Below are 19,865 nucleotides of genomic sequence, written 5' to 3' on the forward strand. Positions count from 1 at the left end.
CTTTCGAATTAAAGAGGGCAAAGGGGTCAAAACTGTTAAAACAATTTCCACAGACAGCTTCCTCTCCAGCGCAGCGAAGAACGATGATGAGTGGTAATAACGTCTACACTCCGCCCGACCAATCTCTCTCCCCCAACTCTAATCTTTGCATCACGGTTACGTCCTTCTCTCTTGTGTTGTCCTTAGATTTTGATTATTCGAACTTAGTGGTTAACCTGATTCGAAATGAACAAACCCTGCTTGTGATTTCAGATCGAAGAGAGCAGCGAGCAGCTGGTCGTAGTAGAACAAGACGGAGACGACGACCTTCCAATCGTCGGAGACAATCCTCCTCCCGACCTCCACGATTGCGATGGATTGCTTGATGACTTCCCACCTCAAAGCAACGAATCCGAAAAGTGTTCGACGGCGTCTCCTCCACCCGCTACTGGAATGGAATTCGACTCCTACGACGACGCCTACAGTTACTACAACTCCTACGCGAGGGACCTCGGTTTCGCCATCAGGGTCAAATCCTCGTGGACAAAGCGTAACAGCAAGGAGAAACGCGGCGCCGTCTTGTGCTGCAACTGCGAAGGCTTCAAGACGGTTAAAGAACCAAACAGCACAAGGAGGAAAGAGACACGAACCGGTTGTCAGGCCATGATTCGCCTGAGATTGATCGAACTCGATAGATGGAAAGTCGATGAAGTTAAACTGGAACACAACCACTCCTTTGATCCTGAACGAGCTCATAACTCTAAGTCTCATAAGAAAACGTTTGGTGATGGTGCTGCTGCTGCTACCAAGAGAAAACATGAACCGCCTCTTGATGTCCAAGTCCGTACCATCAAGCTGTATAGGACGAATGCTGTTGACTCTAATGGGGAGACGAGCGATGATCACTTGCACTCTTCTAGGCGTTTGGATCTCAGAGGAGGAGGAGGGTTTAGAGTCTTGCAAGACTTCTTCTTCCAATCTCAGCTTACAAACCCAAACTTTTTCTACTCCATGGACCTCGGCGACGACGGGTGTCTCAGGAACGTGTTCTGGATTGAGTCTCGAGCCAGGGCGGCTTACTCTCACTTTAGCGACGTGGTTGTCTTCGACACGACGTGTTTATCAAACGCCTACGAGCTCCCTCTCGTGGCGTTCGTTGGAATTAACCACCATGGAGATCCCATCTTACTCGGATGTGGTTTGGTTGCTGACCAGACCCCCGAGACCTACGTCTGGCTCTTCAGAGCGTGGCTTACCTGCGTGTCGGGCCGTCCCCCGCTGACCTTCGTCACGGAGCATTGCAAGTCGATCCAGACTGCAGTCTCTGAAGTTTTCCCTAGGGCTCATCACCGTCTTAGTTTGACCCACGTCTTGCAATGCGTTGTTGGGGTGCAAGACTCTGAGTCGTTCCGTATGGCGCTGAACAGAGTGGTGTACGGTTATCTCAAGGTGGAGGAGTTTGAAGTCGCTTGGGAGGAAATGATCATTCGGTTTGGGCTGACGAATCACGAAACCATCCGGGGCCTGTTTCAGGATCGAGAGCAGTGGGCTCCTGTTTACCTCAAGGACACGTTTTTGGCTGGGGCGCTGACTTTTCGACTAGGGAATGCAGCGGCTCCGTTTATCTTCAGCAGCTACGTCCACCAGCAGACTTCCTTGAGAGATTTTCTCGAAGGGTACGTATCTTTTCTTGATAAAAAGTACACAAACGAAGCCTTGTGCGATTTACAGTCGTCGAAGTCGATCCCGGAGCTCAAAACAACGCACCCGTACGAGTCTCAGATGGCAAAGGTGTTGACAAAGGAGATATTCACAAGGTTCCAAGAGGAGGTGGTGGCGACGTCTTCGTGTGCGGGAGTAACGCAAGTGCACTCATCAACCGGCTCGGCCTCCTTCTCGTACGTGGTGAAAGAGCGGGAGGGAGAGAAAGTTAGAGACTTTGAAGTCGTCTACGAGACAAATGCAGCAGCAGGGATACGTTGCTTCTGTGTTTGTGGTGGTTTTAGCTTTAACGGGTACCAGTGCAGACACGTGCTCCTCCTGCTTAGCCACAAGGGCTTGGAGGAAATCCCGTCTCAGTATATACTGCAGCGTTGGCGGAAGGACGTGAAGCGACTCTATGTTGCGGATTTCGGGTCAGGCGGTGTGGATGTAATGAATCCGGTTCAGTGGTACGAGCATTTGCATAGAAGAGCGATGCAGGTTGTTGAACAAGGGATGCGATCGAAAGAGCACTGCAGAGTTGCCTGGGAAGCGTTTAAGGAGTGTGTGAATAGAGTGACAGAGAAGTCTTCGTAGGTACCTTTTTTTTGTGTTACCTGCTACTGTTGTATATGTTATGTCTTTGTACGACCTGATTGAAATTTTAATAATTATTAGGGTCATAGCTCATTCCTGTAGGATCATTAAGACTACCTTTCTTTTTTTGTCGGTGAATAATTCATTCAAAGGTTTAAGCCAAATAGGCTTGAGTGACAACCAGAATAGAGTTCAAAAAGAGAGAACAGAAAAAGACAAAGAGACATCATCAGTAGATGCTAAAGAAGAAGCCTTCACAGAAGAAAGATAAGAGACCCTCAACCCTCCCTGCCAATACATAATTAATGCAATTCAAAAATGTCAATACACAACTAAAGCTAACCTCAGCACAAGAAAGTCTTAGTGGAGAAGCCTTCATATATATATGACTACATAATTAATGTAGTTCAAAAATGACAATACATAACTAAAAAGTTAAACAAAATATAAAATAGTTATATATATATATGACAACGATCGATTGAACTCTACTGGGTGCTTTCAGATATCGAAACGATCTCTATGATTTCTTCCTGTTGTTTTACTTTCATCAAGAGAGAATTTAAAAGGCCTCGAACTTATATGCTAAGGCCTGCTTACATTCTGGTTCAAGCTTTTGTATCTCTTAAACTCTAAATTTAATGAATCTTTGTTGCCAAAAAAAAATTATATTTTTAAAATCTTTTATAATTAAAATATTGTAAACAAAAATATCAACAGTTATATTTTTAAATTACTATTCCATTCCACATATTAAAAAGTATACAATTGATAGTTAGTTTATTATTATTATTATTAATTTTTTGTCGGCAATATTATTTAAACATACTAAATAAACTTAAGTATATTTTTATAAGTTTGGCAAACTATATAAAATTATTTTGGTATGTTTTTTCTTGGTGTATCATTGTTATGAACCAATTGGTTTGTACGTATTATCAAACCTAAGTATTTATAAATGATAACATATTATGGTTATAATATTGAAAATCAAAGATGGCCAAAAGTTATTAAAATACGGTGGACCAGTAAAAACTAAAAACTATACATTGGACTAGTGAGAACTATACTATTTATAGAGAGTGCAATATATTATTTAAGATATAGTCTCTACTATTGTTAACGTATTTATATATTATTTCCTTAAAATAAATTAAACACTCTATTATGCTTTCAAATTTGATATTTCTTTTCTTTATCATTAATACAAAAAACAAAAAAAAGTCACAATAAGTGTCTATTTTAAATAGAAAACAAAAATCACAAAAGGTCAAATTTGAACTCGTGTATCTTAATACACTAAAATTAGTTATTTACCAACTAAGCTAGCGCAGTTTAGTCAATGTTATAAATTAAATAGAAAACAATAAATATTGAAGGGAAAAATTATTCAATTTTTCAGGGAGAGTGAGGATGGTGGAGAAGAAATTACCGTTTTTTTTTTTGGAAAAGGAAGATGACTGTGTAAAATGTATATAAGAATGTGTACTTTTATTGAATAAAACAACCATCAATAAATCTTAAAAAAGAATTAAATCTTTGAAAAAAATATAGCATAATTTGGAAATATGATAAAGAAAACACCATAAATCTATAAAAACATTTAGCAGATAGCTTCGACGGCGAGCCTTCTAGCAGCACCACTGCAATCTGGTGCTCCAAACTTTTCTGTTGAGACATCAATGGAACACTTCTCTTTTCCAACACATTCTTGTGTGAGAATATCAACCGTGTTATTACTTGATTCACAAGTTCCTTTTACAAAAGATCCGCAATTGCCATTTGGGTTACCAAAGGATGCAAATTTGATGGCAGAAATGGGTTTTCCATCGCATGAAAGCTCAATAATATTTTTCTCGTAGACGTTAGCACATACACTTCCCACTCTAGTAGTTTGAAAACTGACAAGCGATGGGTTTCCTCCCATCTCCTCAAACAAAACTAGTGTGTTATCTCCTTCTGCATTCAAGAAAGAACGAGGAACATGGTACCTGTTCAAGAAAAGAACAAAGAAAAAAAAAATCCCAGTAAAGATTCTCAGGTTTAACCTTAATATATTTGATTCTAGAACCTAATAAGATGTGAAAAATGTACCATCTTTGTGTGGGTTCACCACAATTGGTCAGACATTTTTCAGCATGATAAGCACCTCTATAATTACAATTTGCATCACAACCATTTTCGCTTGAAATGAATGCCGGCCAATAACGTCCAATGTTGTTTCCATTGACCCAAGCTGTACCTTTTCCAAGTCCCATAAGATCGACAACAACCGGATAATTTCCCAAGGGAGACTTGAATGTAGTCTGAAAGAAAAAATGGAATGATGTGATATGATATTAAATCAACAAGTGTTAGGTTTGTTATCTTATAGATAATAACATCTCTTTACCTTATACCATATCATGGTTCGGTTAAACGGTACACTTTCAACTGACCATTTAGACATTGATTCTGTTCTAAAGAGTTGGCTCTCAAACCCAATTAAACCGGTTTTATAGCTCCATTTATGAGCAGACAAGTCTTTAACTATAGTTTCATCACCATTTCTTCCAGTAATAAAAATGGGTCCAGTGATTCCAGCCGGCTTACTTTCAAAGAAAGCACCATAGTTCTATTCAAAAAGAGTTGACAAAATTTTATTTTCAGTTAATTTTTTTTAAAAGAGTTTTAACTTTAAAAAATTCAAGAAAAAAATAATATCTAAAAACTTACCGCAAGTCCCACAGTTATGCTAAGAAGAGCAATGACATTACGGCCAGACTTAAACTTCACATCTTTCTCAAATACATAGTTAAATTTATCATTCTCAGCGTGTTGACTACCTAAAAATATAAATCAAATACTTTTTCGTAAGTTGGTGTTATTGAGATTTGTAAAACGTATATAGAAGATTCTTACCAATATGTTTTCCATTGACAAAAGCGTGAAGGACATGAGCAGTACTGTTGACGCGAAGAGACATGTTTTTACCCAAAAATGGATCTCGTTTTTTAAACTTAACGGTAGTCATGTACCATAGATAATCACTTTGGTCATTGGTTACTACTTTCTGATCAAATAGTTGTGTCTGTGTAGATTCTCCTTTTCCTTTCAAAAGGAAGTTGTCCATGTTCTCTGGTCTCCATGACCATTTAAGAGTTGAAGGGGTATTCTCAGCTTCATTTGGCTTCTTAACCATCATTGAAGTTTGAGTGGTAATCTGAAAATATTAAACCAACAAAAAAATGAATTTTGGTTACAACTTTAAATGAATAATGGTTGTTAGTATGAAAATTTTTAATCCACAAAAGAAAATGTAAAATAGAAAACCTTTGCGGTGTTATAAGCCTCATTTTTGCAATCCGGTAAAATGGTAACAGACCAAGCCGGGACAACGTAAGATTCTCCTTGGAAACTAATTGTTGCATCTGATTTTTCATTTCCATTTCCAAAAAAGCAGCTTGATCCTTCTTCAGTTTTATATATTGTTGCCTATGTAATATTTTCATGATAAGTAACTAGTTCAAGAATAACATGTACAATAGTGATAAAAATAAATAGCAATAATATTACCGATGCAGAGTTTCCAAAGTCAATGGTGGAGATGTTTCCGTATGTGAGAGTTCTCTCCATAGAGTGAAGAACATCATGAAGTTGTTTCAAATGCCCGTATTTTGGTTGATTCAAGTTACCTAATCGATTTTCCCATGTTAGTAAAAATAGAAACTTCTAAAATATTTTTAAATATGAAAATACTTTAAATTTACCATATTCGTCAAGGGGAGCATCATAATCATATGAAGTTGTGATGTATGGACCACCTGCAGTTCTGTCAAAGTTGGTGCCTCCATGGTACTACAATAATAAAAACATTTCAATTACTCTTTCTAGTTAATGTCGATTTTCTGTGAGCTTATTTTAATAAATAAATTAAATTTCATTATTATAATTTACCATATAATAATTATTAAAAGTTCCTCCTCTTTGGAAGAATCTTGCAACAGAAAATGCAACATCTTCGGTTGTTCTATGGGGATTTTTGCCACCCCATTGCTTAAACCTAAACAAAGAGAAGACAAAATAAATATATTATGATAAAATATTTACAAAATAATAAAAATATAATCATACTGAAAATAAAACTTACCATCCGGTCCAATTCTCAGTCCACATCTTAGGAGTGTTGGGATTGTTTGGTACAAAATTGTCACAATAAAATCCATTACATGTATTCAACTATAAAAACAAAAACGATTTAAAATAGTTAACCTTTGAATATATTAAATAAATATTCATTATACCTAGACTGATCTATTACCATAGGCTGAGGAGCATCATTTTGTTGACACATTATCCATGGAACACCAACATCAAGAGACTGAGCCATGTTTGCACACCACTTAATGTATGCTTTACCCGATTCTCCATAGGGTCCCATTACATTTCCATACTCATTTTCTATCTGCAAGATTAATAAAACAAAAAAAAAACATAAATATTGTTAAGAATTATATATAACATTACAAAACACCACATAATCTATTTAAAAGATTAAATCAATTACCTGAGCAAGAATAATTGGGCCACCTTGTGATGCAAATAAATTTTCTTTCTTGACCATGTCTACTATCATAGTTGTGAAGTTTTGCATCTCATCCTATACATAAATCATTCATATAAAATCTAATTGAAAATTAACACCGCATATATGATCAAAAGAATATTGATTCTCAAGTAAGACTACCATAAATGCTTTATTTGTAGTTCTGAACACCATTCCAGGCATGTTGTGCAGCCAAACTGGGAATCCTCTGTTTAAAATTATTAAAAAGTTTGCAGGTCAAAAAAATTACATGAGAAACAATAATATCATCAAACAAGAAGGAAACTCATTATGATCATCTATTAAAAAATATACTATAGTTAAAAGACTAGTACTCACATTTACGATACATAAGTTTTGGTATACTGATTAATAAAATCAATTCATTGGACCATTTATCGACCAAAACATTGTATGTAAAACCGTACTATCACCATACAAGAAGCTAACTTATTATGAAAATGTATTAAAATGGTATATATTGAAATTAAAGAGACTAGCTAAATCCATTTTAGTATATTACCCGTAATTCCACTCAGCACATGCATATGGTCCTATGCGAAGAACACCATACAATCCTTCATCTTGAATGGTTTTCAGGAATCGAATAAGATCTAATTTTCCAGAAAAATCATATTGACGGCGAGTAGGCTCATGCGCATTCCAGAAGACATATGTTTCGATCGCATCAAGACCTCCTTCTTTACTTTTTTTGATAAGATCTGGCCACATCTAAAGATATTAACAAAAACATTATAATTAGTGGTAAACATAAAAGACTAAGACCACATGCACATACTGTTTGATGTAAGGTAGAATTAAATACCTCAGGAGTGCTTCTAGGATAATGAATCGAACCAGAAAGGAGAACTCGGCGGTGACCATCAATGGTAATGGCTCGGCCATCATGAGAAACGATTGTGGCATAGACATTACTTACGAAAAGAAAACATAAAAGAAATCGTAGAGAAACCATATTTACTTAGAAAAATGGTTTTTGAATGAAGAAATATGAAAGGAAACAAAGCTTTTTATAGGAGTATAAAATCGTTACCTAAAGATAATATGTATAATTATAGATATTCCGAAAAAACAAAATTGTAACTGTCATATTATTTAAAGTATAAATTTTGTTTATCTTTTAACTAACTTTTTGAATTTTGTAACCAATAGAAATTCATTTATCCTGATTTTCAACTTAAATTTGATTTGGATAATAACAGATTTTATGCCAAAAATCTGAATCGATGTAGCTTGGTTGTTGAAATTTGTTTTCAATTCATTATATTTTAAAACATGTCTGAACATGAAAAAATATTTGTTTTTATTTTAATAATGTAAATCTTAAAAGAATCATAGTTATTTATATGTTTTCATTTAATTTTTAAACCAGTTTAAGTCTGAGTAATTTTTTTAATACTTTCCATTTTTTACAAATGAGATAAAAATAATTTTCTTGACTACCTCTCTTTTTATATAACAAATATCTTGTTTGTGTTAATCAATTTGTGTATGACCATTGAATAAATGTTATCATAACACTTGAAACTACTTTGACTAATATATTATTAGTCAACCTCCAAAATTTTATAAGTTATATTTTACATATATAAATATTCGCTTTTCCTTAATATTCAGTTAGTCGCACGAACTCAGTTGGTAAATATCTAATTTTGTTGTGATACCTTACAAGAGTTTGAATACTTAGTGTGACATTATTTATTTGCATTTAATAAAACTATTAAATTTTCTTATACAAACAAGAACCACTATCCATCAAATCCTTATTTTTCAAAACTCTCAAACAACGAAGGCTAATTTCATCATCCCGAGTTTCTTAACTGATTTCTCTAATCAAAACATAACCACACGTTTGATTTGGTTTCATCGTCTTCGTCGAGAATTTTCTCTTCTCTGCACCTTGTTATGCATTCTCACCGAAATCACCGTCGTTGGAAAAACTTGCCAATAAGAAAACATCTTCGAGTGTACCATTTTCCATACTTAGAATCTGTAATGTTATAATCAGCATTTCCTACCAAAAGTGAAAAAAAAATCTATTGAAATCTACATGAGTAATGATCATCTTATTAAGAAAAACCATGGGAGATGGATTCATAGCGTTTGATCGCTTGTTTATAAAGAGAAACAACATGATGGAAATGGTATTCAAAGTAAACTAACATGAACCAATCTTGTTCAACTTTTTTTGCCCACCTCGATCAAAGTCCTTGAAACCCCTTTACAAATCTAAAATAAACCAAACTTATGTTCATCCTCGATGTGTTTGTCTCTAGCATCTCACCATTGGTAACAATTAATCATCCGGATCACAAGGCGGTTCAAGTCAATCTCCTCCACCATAGGTAGAAGCGGCAAACAAAGGACTGAAGAAGAAAGTGCTTCAATCTCTACCAAAGCTCCATGTCTCGGCGGAATCACCTTTGTTGGAAAAAACTAGCCGAGGGTGGCGACAAGCTCCAGTTCATGTTTGTCAAAGAGAATGGGGAAGAAGAAGGGTTAAAGATTTTAGGGCAATTACATTGTATATCTCAAAAAAAAATTATAATTCATTTTTCTATCTAATAATATAAATTGATAGCATATACCATGTATTTTATTTAATAACACAATGATATCATTGTATTGAGCTTGTGCAGCCTGCAAAGAAAAAACAGTTTTAAAATTAATATTCAGTATCCGTAAAAAGTAAAATGTGGTCCTTAGTTATTCACACAACTCTCACAACGTAAGTTTATGTAAAATATCTGAGATTTCTCAATTTCTTCTTGTTTGTAGCCAAAACAGAGGGAAGACAAACAATCAAATTGTTTTGAATTTTTCTCGTCTGAATGAGGCTGGAAGTTCTTCATGAGTTTTCCCTTGGTCTCAGAAACTCACAGAGTCATATACACCACCGTGAAAGCACAAACCCCTAACTTTCTTCCTCTTTTTCTTGTTCACATTCCAGGACTCACATCTCCCACATCCTCTGTATTTGACATGGAGAGATGCACCTTCTTCTTTGCTTCTGTCACGTACACGCCACTGTCAGTTAGTAGAAACGATCAGAGAAAATGAACATTTTTATGTTCTTTACAATTGTATACATATAGAATAGAAATGAAATGCAATATATATTGTGTTTGCTATTATTCCATGTGTAAAATCAGCACTGCGACTACCATCGTCACTAGCTGTTTCATCATTACCACAACCTTCTCTCCACTGACGTCTCCACGCATTTCTCTTCATCCCATCGTCATTTCTTCTTCTCCACCTTGTGTGGTGGTTTCTTTTCCACCTCCATCAACTCCGGAACCAGTTCTTTTGCAAATCATATATTCTCATCCGTCTCCTCATTCTTCTCCTTCATTATTCCATCAGCTTTACATCCTGTCACTCAGTTGCAGTGTATTATTGGTATTGTTATATTATATTTGACGAAGTAGAACAGAAATGCGGCTGCACAGAAAATAAAGATTTGGTATGTTTTGTTGTTGTATCATTGTTATGAACTAATTGGTTTGTACTTATTATCAAACCTAAGCATTTACAAATGATAATATACTATGGTTACATTATTGAAAATCAAAGATGGCCACAAAGTATTAAAATACCGTGAACCAGTAAAAACTAAAAACTATACATTGGACAAGTGAAAACTATACTATTTATATAGAGAGTGTAATATACTACTTAAGATATACTCTTATATGCTTCACTTATTTATATATTATTTCCTTAAAATAAATTAAACACTGTTATGCTTTCATACTTGATATTTCGTTTCTATATCCTTTTGTGTGACCGGTTGAAAACACAAAATTTTATTTAATACAAAAAAAATTGCACAATAAGACTTGAAGTTGTGTATCATAATACACTAAAATTAGTTATTTACCAACTAAGCTAGCGCAGTTTAGTCAATGTTATAAATTAAATAGAAAACAATAAATATTGAAGGGAAAAATTATTCAATTTTTCAGGGAGAGTGAGGATGGTGGAGAAGAAATTACCGTTTTTTTTTTTGGAAAAGGAAGATGACTGTGTAAAATGTATATAAGAATGTGTACTTTTATTGAATAAAACAACCATCAATAAATCTTAAAAAAGAATTAAATCTTTGAAAAAAATATAGCATAATTTGGAAATATGATAAAGAAAACACCATAAATCTATAAAAACATTTAGCAGATAGCTTCGACGGCGAGCCTTCTAGAAGCACCACTGCAATCTGGTGCTCCAAACTTTTCTGTTGAGACATCAATGAAACACTTCTCTTTTCCAACACATTCTTGTGTGAGAATATCAACCGTGTTATTACTTGATTCACAAGTTCCTTTTACAAAAGATCCGCAATTGCCATTTGGGTTACCAAAGGATGCAAATTTGATGGCAGAAATGGGTTTTCCATCGCATGAAAGCTCAATAATATTTTTCTCGTAGACGTTAGCACATACACTTCCCACTCTAGTAGTTTGAAAACTGACAAGCGATGGGTTTCCTCCCATCTCCTCAAACAAAACTAGTGTGTTATCTCCTTCTGCATTCAAGAAAGAACGAGGAACATGGTACCTGTTCAAGAAAAGAACAAAGAAAAAAAAAATCCCAGTAAAGATTCTCAGGTTTAACCTTAATATATTTGATTCTAGAACCTAATAAGATGTGAAAAATGTACCATCTTTGTGTGGGTTCACCACAATTGGTCAGACATTTTTCAGCATGATAAGCACCTCTATAATTACAATTTGCATCACAACCATTTTCACTTGAAATGAATGCCGGCCAATAACGTCCAATGTTGTTTCCATTGACCCAAGCTGTACCTTTTCCAAGTCCCATAAGATCGACAACAACCGGATAATTTCCCAAGGGAGACTTGAATGTAGTCTGAAAGAAAAAATGGAATGATGTGATATGATATTAAATCAACAAGTGTTAGGTTTGTTATCTTATAGATAATAACATCTCTTTACCTTATACCATATCATGGTTCGGTTAAACGGTACACTTTCAACTGACCATTTAGACATTGATTCTGTTCTAAAGAGTTGGCTCTCAAACCCAATTAAACCGGTTTTATAGCTCCATTTATGAGCAGACAAGTCTTTAACTATAGTTTCATCACCATTTCTTCCAGTAATAAAAATGGGTCCAGTGATTCCAGCCGGCTTACTTTCAAAGAAAGCACCATAGTTCTATTCAAAAAGAGTTGACAAAATTTTATTTTCAGTTAATTTTTTTTTAAAAGAGTTTTAACTTTAAAAAATTCAAGAAAAAAATAATATCTAAAAACTTACCGCAAGTCCCACAGTTATGCTAAGAAGAGCAATGACATTACGGCCAGACTTAAACTTCACATCTTTCTCAAATACATAGTTAAATTTATCATTCTCAGCGTGTTGACTACCTAAAAATATAAATCAAATACTTTTTCGTAAGTTGGTGTTATTGAGATTTGTAAAACGTATATAGAAGATTCTTACCAATATGTTTTCCATTGACAAAAGCGTGAAGGACATGAGCAGTACTGTTGATGCGAAGAGACATGTTTTTACCCAAAAATGGATCTCGTTTTTTAAACTTAACGGTAGTCATGTACCATAGATAATCACTTTGGTCATTGGTTACTACTTTCTGATCAAATAGTTGTGTCTGTGTAGATTCTCCTTTTCCTTTCAAAAGGAAGTTGTCCATGTTCTCTGGTCTCCATGACCATTTAAGAGTTGAAGGGGTATTCTCAGCTTCATTTGGCTTCTTAACCATCATTGAAGTTTGAGTGGTAATCTGAAAATATTAAACCAACAAAAAAATGAATTTTGGTTACAACTTTAAATGAATAATGGTTGTTAGTATGAAAAATTTTAATCCACAAAAGAAAATGTAAAATAGAAAACATTTGCGGTGTTATAAGCCTCATTTTTGCAATCCGGTAAAATGGTAACAGACCAAGCCGGGACAACGTAAGATTCTCCTTGGAAACTAATTGTTGCATCTGATTTTTCATTTCCATTTCCAAAAAAGCAGCTTGATCCTTCTTCAGTTTTATATATTGTTGCCTATGTAATATTTTCATGATAAGTAACTAGTTCAAGAATAACATGTACAATAGTGATAAAAATAAATAGCAATAATATTACCGATGCAGAGTTTCCAAAGTCAGTGGTGGAGATGTTTCCGTATGTGAGAGTTCTCTCCATAGAGTGAAGAACATCATGAAGTTGTTTCAAATGCCCGTATTTTGGTTGATTCAAGTTACCTAATCGATTTTCCCATGTTAGTAAAAATAGAAACTTCTAAAATATTTTTAAATATGAAAATACTTTAAATTTACCATATTCGTCAAGGGGAGCATCATAATCATATGAAGTTGTGATGTATGGACCACCTGCAGTTCTGTCAAAGTTGGTGCCTCCATGGTACTACAATAATAAAAACATTTCAATTACTCTTTCTAGTTAATGTCGATTTTCTGTGAGCTTATTTTAATAAATAAATTAAATTTCATTATTATAATTTACCATATAATAATTATTAAAAGTTCCTCCTCTTTGGAAGAATCTTGCAACAGAAAATGCAACATCTTCGGTTGTTCTATGGGGATTTTTGCCACCCCATTGCTTAAACCTAAACAAAGAGAAGACAAAATAAATATATTATGATAAAATATTTACAAAATAATAAAAATATAATCATACTGAAAATAAAACTTACCATCCGGTCCAATTCTCAGTCCACATCTTAGGAGTGTTGGGATTGTTTGGTACAAAATTGTCACAATAAAATCCATTACATGTATTCAACTATAAAAACAAAAACGATTTAAAATAGTTAACCTTTGAATATATTAAATAAATATTCATTATACCTAGACTGATCTATTACCATAGGCTGAGGAGCATCATTTTGTTGACACATTATCCATGGAACACCAACATCAAGAGACTGAGCCATGTTTGCACACCACTTAATGTATGCTTTACCCGATTCTCCATAGGGTCCCATTACATTTCCATACTCATTTTCTATCTGCAAGATTAATAAAACAAAAAAAAAACATAAATATTGTTAAGAATTATATATAACATTACAAAACACCACATAATCTATTTAAAAGATTAAATCAATTACCTGAGCAAGAATAATTGGGCCACCTTGTGATGCAAATAAATTTTCTTTCTTGACCATGTCTATTATCATAGTTGTGAAGTTTTGCATCTCATCCTATACATAAATCATTCATATAAAATCTAATTAAAAATTAACACCGCATATATGATCAAAAGAATATTGATTCTCAAGTAAGACTACCATAAATGCTTTATTTGTAGTTCTGAACACCATTCCAGGCATGTTGTGCAGCCAAACTGGGAATCCTCTGTTTAAAATTATTAAAAAGTTTGCAGGTCAAAAAAATTACATGAGAAACAATAATATCATCAAACAAGAAGGAAACTCATTATGATCATCTATTAAAAAATATACTATAGTTAAAAGACTAGTACTCACATTTACGATACATAAGTTTTGGTATACTGATTAATAAAATCAATTCATTGGACCATTTATCGACCAAAACATTGTATGGAAAACCGTACTATCACCATACAAGAAGCTAACTTATTATGAAAATGTATTAAACTGGTATATATTGAAATTAAAGAGACTAGCTAAATCCATTTTAGTATATTACCCGTAATTCCACTCAGCACATGCATATGGTCCTATGCGAAGAACACCATACAATCCTTCATCTTGAATGGTTTTCAGGAATCGAATAAGATCTAATTTTCCAGAAAAATCATATTGACGGCGAGTAGGCTCATGCGCATTCCAGAAGACATATGTTTCGATCGCATCAAGACCTCCTTCTTTACTTTTTTTGATAAGATCCGGCCACATCTAAAGATATTAACAAAAACGATTATAATTAGTAGTAAACATAAAAGACTAAGACCAAATGCACATACTGTTTGATGTAAGGTAGAATTAAATACCTCAGGAGTACTTCTAGGATAATGAATCGAACCAGAAAGGAGAACTCGGCGGTGACCATCAATGGTAATGGCTCGGCCATCATGAGAAACGATTGTGGCATAGACATTACTTACGAAAAGAAAACATAAAAGAAATCGTAGAGAAACCATATTTACTTAGAAAAATGTTTTTTGAATGAAGAAATATGAAAGGAAACAAAGCTTTTTATAGGAGTATAAAATCGTTACCTAAAGATAATATGTATAATTATAGATATTCTGAAAAAACAAAATTGTAACTGTCATATTATTTAAAGTATAAATTTTGTTTATCTTTTAACTAACTTTTTGAATTTTGTAACCAATAGAAATTCATTTATCCTGATTTTCAACTTAAATTTGATTTGGATAATAACAGATTTTATGCCAAAAATCTGAATCGATGTAGCTTGGTTGTTGAAATTTGTTTTCAATTCATTATATTTTAAAACATGTCTGAACATGAAAAAATATTTGTTTTTTTTAATAATGTAAATCTTAAAAGAATCATAGTTATTTATATGTTTTCATTTAATTTTTAAACCAGTTTAAGTCTGAGTAATTTTTTTAATACTTTCCATTTTTTACAAATGTGATAAAAATAATTTTCTTGACTACCTCTCTTTTTATATAACAAATATATTGTTTGTGTTAATCAATTTGTGTATGAGCATTGAATAAATGTTATCATAACACTTGAAACTACGTTGACTAATATATTAATAGTCAACCTCCAAAATTTAATTATTCCCAAAAATCTACTAATTATTTAGGTTATACCTTATATTTCTCTAACTATATAACATTCAATGCATTTAATTAGTCCTAACAGCTTTTAATTAGTACTCGACTAACTTAGCTTTTTAATTATTACTCGACTAATTTTTGTGGACCAAGTTTATAAATCATCTGTTGGACGTATACTAAGTGGACCAAAGAATTATACATATGTACAAATCCAATATACTAAAATATCATCATCTCTTTGGAAAGGACCCGAAATACCCAAAATAATATCTAAAAATATTCAATTAGCAAAACAATTATCCAAAATCTGATCTGAGGACTCGAAACAACCAAAACATTTCCCCGAATACCCAAATTATATTTGTGAAAATATGAAATTTTACCCTAAACTCGAAACCATAACCATAAACTCTAACCCAAAACATAAAAAGTATTCGTAATACCAAAAGTATACTATAATACTCAAATATAACTAATATATACTAGAAATTTTGGGTATTTCAAATATGTGATGGGGTCTTGGGTAGGACATAGACCCGAAACAAGACCCGTAGGTCAATTTTTTTACCTGATAGGTAATTTAGCCTAGACTTGAATCGAGCCTGTAATTTTTGGTCTGTTCTGATTCAGATTTTGTGAGAGTAAAATAATCAAGCACATGAAAAACTACATGTATTTATATTTTTTTAATTATATTGTATAGAATAAACGCGTGCTTTCAAGCCCGGTCAACCAACTTAAATGAAAAGAACGAAATTTTACATTTTAGCCTTAATAGTTACTAGAAAACAAAAAGAATAGTTCGTTCAATTTAGAGGAACTGTTGCAACTAAATATCTTTTAAAAAAATAATTAATCATTTTTTTCTCAATTCTTATACCTAAAATTATACTCACTATGTTCCTAAATATAAGATGTTTAAGAAAAAACACACATATTAAAGAAATTGTTTTTTGTCTTGAAAGTACCATTAAAAGTATAAAATAATTGTATTCAACCAATTACAAAATATATTATTAAATATAATTGGTTACGCAGTTTTTAATAAAGTAAAAGTTACCTAGAAAGTTGAAAACATCTTATATATTGGAACATCAAATTTTTTTTGGAACATCCTACATTTAGGAACAGAGGGAGTATGTGTTGTTCAAAAAATAAGACTTAAAATTATATGTCAAACTAAGTTAACAACATAATTGTAAAGACATCTTAAATTTTATACCAATGAAAGTAAAACATTAATCAGTTATTGTGATTTAGTTATTTATAAATATTTAAATATGTATATGACTTTTTAGATATCACTTATTATTTTGGTTGATGCAATTCTAATTAAATTAACACTTGGTTTTTATTTTTCTACTTTTTCCTATAAATATATAATTAATTATACACATGTTATAAAATATATCTACAAACTACTAGGATGAATCAAATTATATATATATATATATCTGAGTTTAGTTTATTTAAAACAACATAAATTGTGATCTAATTCGAAAATAAATACAAACTAATATATCAAAAAGAAAAACTGAACCAACCTTAATTATTATACATGAAATCACATATTTAATTGAGATAATTTAAATACATTATTCTATTTACTTTTCATATGTTTAGAATATAAAATGGTTTAAAATTTATCAACAAATACAAATAGCAGATTAATTAATTGTAGTTAATTATTTTATAATATATGTATATGAACATGGAATAATCACCTCGTATAAAATTGATTGTAAAGCAATTATGAAGACAATACTCCTCATCCCTTTGGCTCCGATAATTGAGGAACTATATTACTCCGGAGTATAATTGTTCTTGTTTGTTGGAAAATCGGAGAGTTAATTCACCTTGTTTTGGTTAACGTAGCATTATGACCACAAAACCACTGTTTATGTTGGGTTTACGCAAAACCATTGGATTGGGCATCAACACAAAAATGTGGAGTGGATCATGGGTTTCAGATTCGAAAGCCCGTCCACGGAGAGCCTCCGACCTTGTAGCTTACCGACACCCCCTCAGCTCCTTGTTCTTTCGTTTACAAGACGTGTTAATAAGACGTAAGTTATTTTTCTTTTACATGAATTCTGTCATCTAGAGGATATAGTTTCGATCCTTATTGTGAATTTTGAAACCTAGTTGTTATTGGTACGTAGACAAGCAAGCGTGGAACCATAGAATAAGTCTTCATATCACAGAGCAGAGCAGCATCACAGCCAAACAATAAAATCAGCGAACGCATAATAATTACTGAGTGAAATCGGGCAATTATCGAATGATCGGAATTTACAAAGAATGGTGAAGACGAAAGGTAGAGAGACCAACAAAAAAAATTCAGAACCAAAGTTTACTTATACCAGCCCTATACCCACACAAATTCTTGATATTCCCTCAGGATTAGACAAGCATCACCAAAGTATAATAAATAAAAAAGACAAGGAAAGGAAACATTATGTTTTTCTGACTCGACTTGGGGACTCTACACAGCAAATACAATGCAAAAGCATTTCTCTTCTGTAGATCATCTCTCCTCTACTTGTTGCGTTTATATTGATAGATAGTCCTTCTCCTCCCCCAACTGCCCTACTTGTTTCTCTTTAGAAGACATCCGGATTGAATCTTTGCGGCATCATAGAGCTGCCGTGTTCCATTTGCTCCAGTTGCAATTTCAATGCGTAGTTGTTCACCTGCATTTTGTAACTTTCTATTATCATTCCACTCTTTAACCATAGGAGACCATCAAAACTAGGGAACATTCACCAATCTGACAGACTTTAATATTGCTCATTAAAAAAGAAAAAATCTTAAATTCAGGATGTGAATATTCAACATATACATGGCAATGCAACCATCAGTATATAAAAGGAGTATCTCTATGGCTTACCTCCAAATTTCGGACCTTCTCCTGGTACTGAGGAATCAGCTGCTTAAAAAACTCTAGCTGCTGGTTCGCATCTTCTAACGCCTTCTGCCGCTCATGCTGTATAGCAACAGCACGTTTCAGCACCGTGTTGTCCTTCATCAAGGCTTCCACTTGTTGCTGCACTGCCACACTCTCCTGCAGAACCAGAAGAGGGTGTTAATTTAACCCCAAAAAAAAAAAAGACAAGGACAATCTTCCTTGGTACTACAATAGTCAATGATGGTTCAAAACTACTACGTCTTAACAACAACACTGACTGAACTAGAAACTGTCCTCCTAATACAAACTATACGATAGTTTAAATGAAACTTAGCTATAGTAGAATGGCATTATACCTCTTGGAATTTTTTACCGGCTTCTTCGTGAGCACGTGCGCTCAACGTCTTCTCTAAAGCCTCCAAGACTCTTTCAGCACGGAACTTGGCATCATCTTGACCACTAGATTGCGTAACTTCCCTCACTAACAACGCAACCCAGTCATCACCACTCGCTGTAAAAGTCCCAGTCTCCTTATTAGCAGCAGCCAAATCTTGAGCTCTCTTCTCCTCCTCAGCAGATGATACCAAAGCGTACAAACTTTTCATAGCAGCACTCAAATCACTCCCATGTTCTTCCAACGCCTCCACAAGAACCTGATTCAAAAAAAAAAAAAACCTTCCGAATCTAATTAAATTTCAAGAATTACCAATCCGATTAAACTCAATCTAACATACTTAATTAGCGTCTAATCAATCAGATTGAAGAAAAAAGGTAAAAGCTAGATCGAAAGGAACAAAGACATACGGTGAGTTCAAGATGAGGAAAGGCGGCGCGAAGCTGATCGAGCGATGAGGAAGGAGAGGAGGAGGACCAGCTCGGAGAATTGGAAGGGGAATAGCATCGGAACCGCTTCGAAGAGGGAGGAGGAGAAGGAGTATCGTCGAAGTACGATCTCTTACTTCCGCAATACACCGCAGACATGGCCGATGATTCGATCCGAATCGAGTCCTAAATCTCAAATAACCTATTAAGTTAGGGGATTGGAGGAGGATGATTGAGTATACGCAAAGGCAACCTTCAGATCGAGATTCGTGGGGAGCGTCCAAGTTTTCTCTATATCTATCAGGTTAGGTTTTTGATGGGTTTTCTTTCTCAACAGGCGAGGGCCAGGGATATAACATTTGTTTTTTATATAGCGTTCAGCGTTAGGGGCTCTTTCGTACTTTTCCTTTTTCACTTTTGCGCGTTGCGCGTAAACCTGCAGCCAACGCTTCGCTTTGTCTATTAAAATTCCATTTTTCTCCTTTGGTTAAGTTTAGAGATCACAAAA

General features: G+C 33.8%; 5 protein-coding genes across 5 annotated transcripts; 1 reads left to right on the top strand and 4 right to left on the bottom strand.

The window, feature by feature from the left end:
• On the top strand, nucleotides 1-2,441 carry LOC103830414 (protein FAR1-RELATED SEQUENCE 8). The gene is made up of 2 exons (XM_009106192.3): nucleotides 1-155; nucleotides 253-2,441. The coding sequence occupies exons 1-2, from the start codon at nucleotides 84-86 to the stop codon at nucleotides 2,275-2,277; spliced, it is 2,097 nt and encodes a 698-aa protein (XP_009104440.1). The 5' UTR covers nucleotides 1-83; the 3' UTR covers nucleotides 2,278-2,441.
• Nucleotides 2,442-2,811: 370 nt separating this feature from the next.
• LOC117126701 (beta-galactosidase 15) lies at nucleotides 2,812-6,869 on the bottom strand. Its single transcript, XM_033275556.1, has 2 exons — nucleotides 4,372-6,869; nucleotides 2,812-4,268 (listed from the first exon to the last, which is right to left on the bottom strand). The coding sequence occupies exons 1-2, from the start codon at nucleotides 4,533-4,535 to the stop codon at nucleotides 3,881-3,883; spliced, it is 552 nt and encodes a 183-aa protein (XP_033131447.1). The 5' UTR covers nucleotides 4,536-6,869; the 3' UTR covers nucleotides 2,812-3,880.
• On the bottom strand, nucleotides 4,646-10,107 carry LOC108869013 (beta-galactosidase 15-like). Its single transcript, XM_033276022.1, has 12 exons — nucleotides 10,048-10,107; nucleotides 9,764-9,910; nucleotides 6,824-6,916; nucleotides 6,578-6,721; nucleotides 6,407-6,495; nucleotides 6,214-6,319; nucleotides 6,027-6,114; nucleotides 5,833-5,951; nucleotides 5,590-5,751; nucleotides 5,179-5,479; nucleotides 4,993-5,102; nucleotides 4,646-4,891 (listed from the first exon to the last, which is right to left on the bottom strand). The coding sequence occupies exons 1-12, from the start codon at nucleotides 10,105-10,107 to the stop codon at nucleotides 4,646-4,648; spliced, it is 1,665 nt and encodes a 554-aa protein (XP_033131913.1).
• On the bottom strand, nucleotides 7,291-14,053 carry LOC103844469 (beta-galactosidase 15). Its single transcript, XM_033276023.1, has 11 exons — nucleotides 13,997-14,053; nucleotides 13,751-13,894; nucleotides 13,580-13,668; nucleotides 13,387-13,492; nucleotides 13,200-13,287; nucleotides 13,006-13,124; nucleotides 12,352-12,652; nucleotides 12,166-12,275; nucleotides 11,842-12,063; nucleotides 11,544-11,764; nucleotides 7,291-11,440 (listed from the first exon to the last, which is right to left on the bottom strand). The coding sequence occupies exons 1-11, from the start codon at nucleotides 14,051-14,053 to the stop codon at nucleotides 11,053-11,055; spliced, it is 1,845 nt and encodes a 614-aa protein (XP_033131914.1). The 3' UTR covers nucleotides 7,291-11,052.
• A 3,809-nt stretch (nucleotides 14,054-17,862) lies between these two features.
• LOC103830415 lies at nucleotides 17,863-19,706 on the bottom strand. Its single transcript, XM_009106193.3, has 4 exons — nucleotides 19,340-19,706; nucleotides 18,892-19,188; nucleotides 18,518-18,691; nucleotides 17,863-18,320 (listed from the first exon to the last, which is right to left on the bottom strand). Exons 1-4 carry the CDS (start codon nucleotides 19,514-19,516, stop codon nucleotides 18,231-18,233), a joined length of 738 nt encoding a protein of 245 aa, XP_009104441.1. The 5' UTR covers nucleotides 19,517-19,706; the 3' UTR covers nucleotides 17,863-18,230.
• Nucleotides 19,707-19,865: the final 159 nt, after the last annotated feature.

This window comes from Brassica rapa, chromosome A07 (assembly GCF_000309985.2).
Source record: "Brassica rapa cultivar Chiifu-401-42 chromosome A07, CAAS_Brap_v3.01, whole genome shotgun sequence".
NCBI classification, from domain to species: domain Eukaryota; kingdom Viridiplantae; phylum Streptophyta; class Magnoliopsida; order Brassicales; family Brassicaceae; genus Brassica; species Brassica rapa.

What these genes read in the sequence shown, in the direction of transcription:
- LOC103830415 (XM_009106193.3), bottom strand. Translation starts at nt 19,516, where the DNA reads ATGTCTGCGGTGTATTGCGGAAGTAAGAGATCGTACTTCGACGATACT. An exon ending in TTCCTCATCTTGAACTCACC is followed by an intron (nt 19,189 to 19,339) that starts GTATGTCTTTGT and finishes TTTTTGAATCAG; the next exon opens with GTTCTTGTGGAGGCGTTGGA. An exon ending in CCGGTAAAAAATTCCAAGAG is followed by an intron (nt 18,692 to 18,891) that starts GTATAATGCCAT and finishes CTGGTTCTGCAG; the next exon opens with GAGAGTGTGGCAGTGCAGCA.
- LOC117126701 (XM_033275556.1), bottom strand. Translation starts at nt 4,535, where the DNA reads ATGGGACTTGGAAAAGGTACAGCTTGGGTCAATGGAAACAACATTGGA. An exon ending in GGTGAACCCACACAAAGATG is followed by an intron (nt 4,269 to 4,371) that starts GTACATTTTTCA and finishes TTTCTTGAACAG; the next exon opens with GTACCATGTTCCTCGTTCTT.
- LOC108869013 (XM_033276022.1), bottom strand. Translation starts at nt 10,107, where the DNA reads ATGCGTGGAGACGTCAGTGGAGAGAAGGTTGTGGTAATGATGAAACAG. An exon ending in ACGGTGGTGTATATGACTCT is followed by an intron (nt 6,917 to 9,763) that starts GTGAGTTTCTGA and finishes ATTTATGTATAG; the next exon opens with GATGAGATGCAAAACTTCAC. An exon ending in GCATAACTGTGGGACTTGCG is followed by an intron (nt 4,892 to 4,992) that starts GTAAGTTTTTAG and finishes CTTTTTGAATAG; the next exon opens with AACTATGGTGCTTTCTTTGA.
- LOC103830414 (XM_009106192.3), top strand. Translation starts at nt 84, where the DNA reads ATGATGAGTGGTAATAACGTCTACACTCCGCCCGACCAATCTCTCTCC. An exon ending in ACTCTAATCTTTGCATCACG is followed by an intron (nt 156 to 252) that starts GTTACGTCCTTC and finishes TTGTGATTTCAG; the next exon opens with ATCGAAGAGAGCAGCGAGCA.
- LOC103844469 (XM_033276023.1), bottom strand. Translation starts at nt 14,053, where the DNA reads ATGGTCAAGAAAGAAAATTTATTTGCATCACAAGGTGGCCCAATTATT. An exon ending in GCCCAATTATTCTTGCTCAG is followed by an intron (nt 13,895 to 13,996) that starts GTAATTGATTTA and finishes TTAATCTTGCAG; the next exon opens with ATAGAAAATGAGTATGGAAA. An exon ending in GCATAACTGTGGGACTTGCG is followed by an intron (nt 12,064 to 12,165) that starts GTAAGTTTTTAG and finishes CTTTTTGAATAG; the next exon opens with AACTATGGTGCTTTCTTTGA.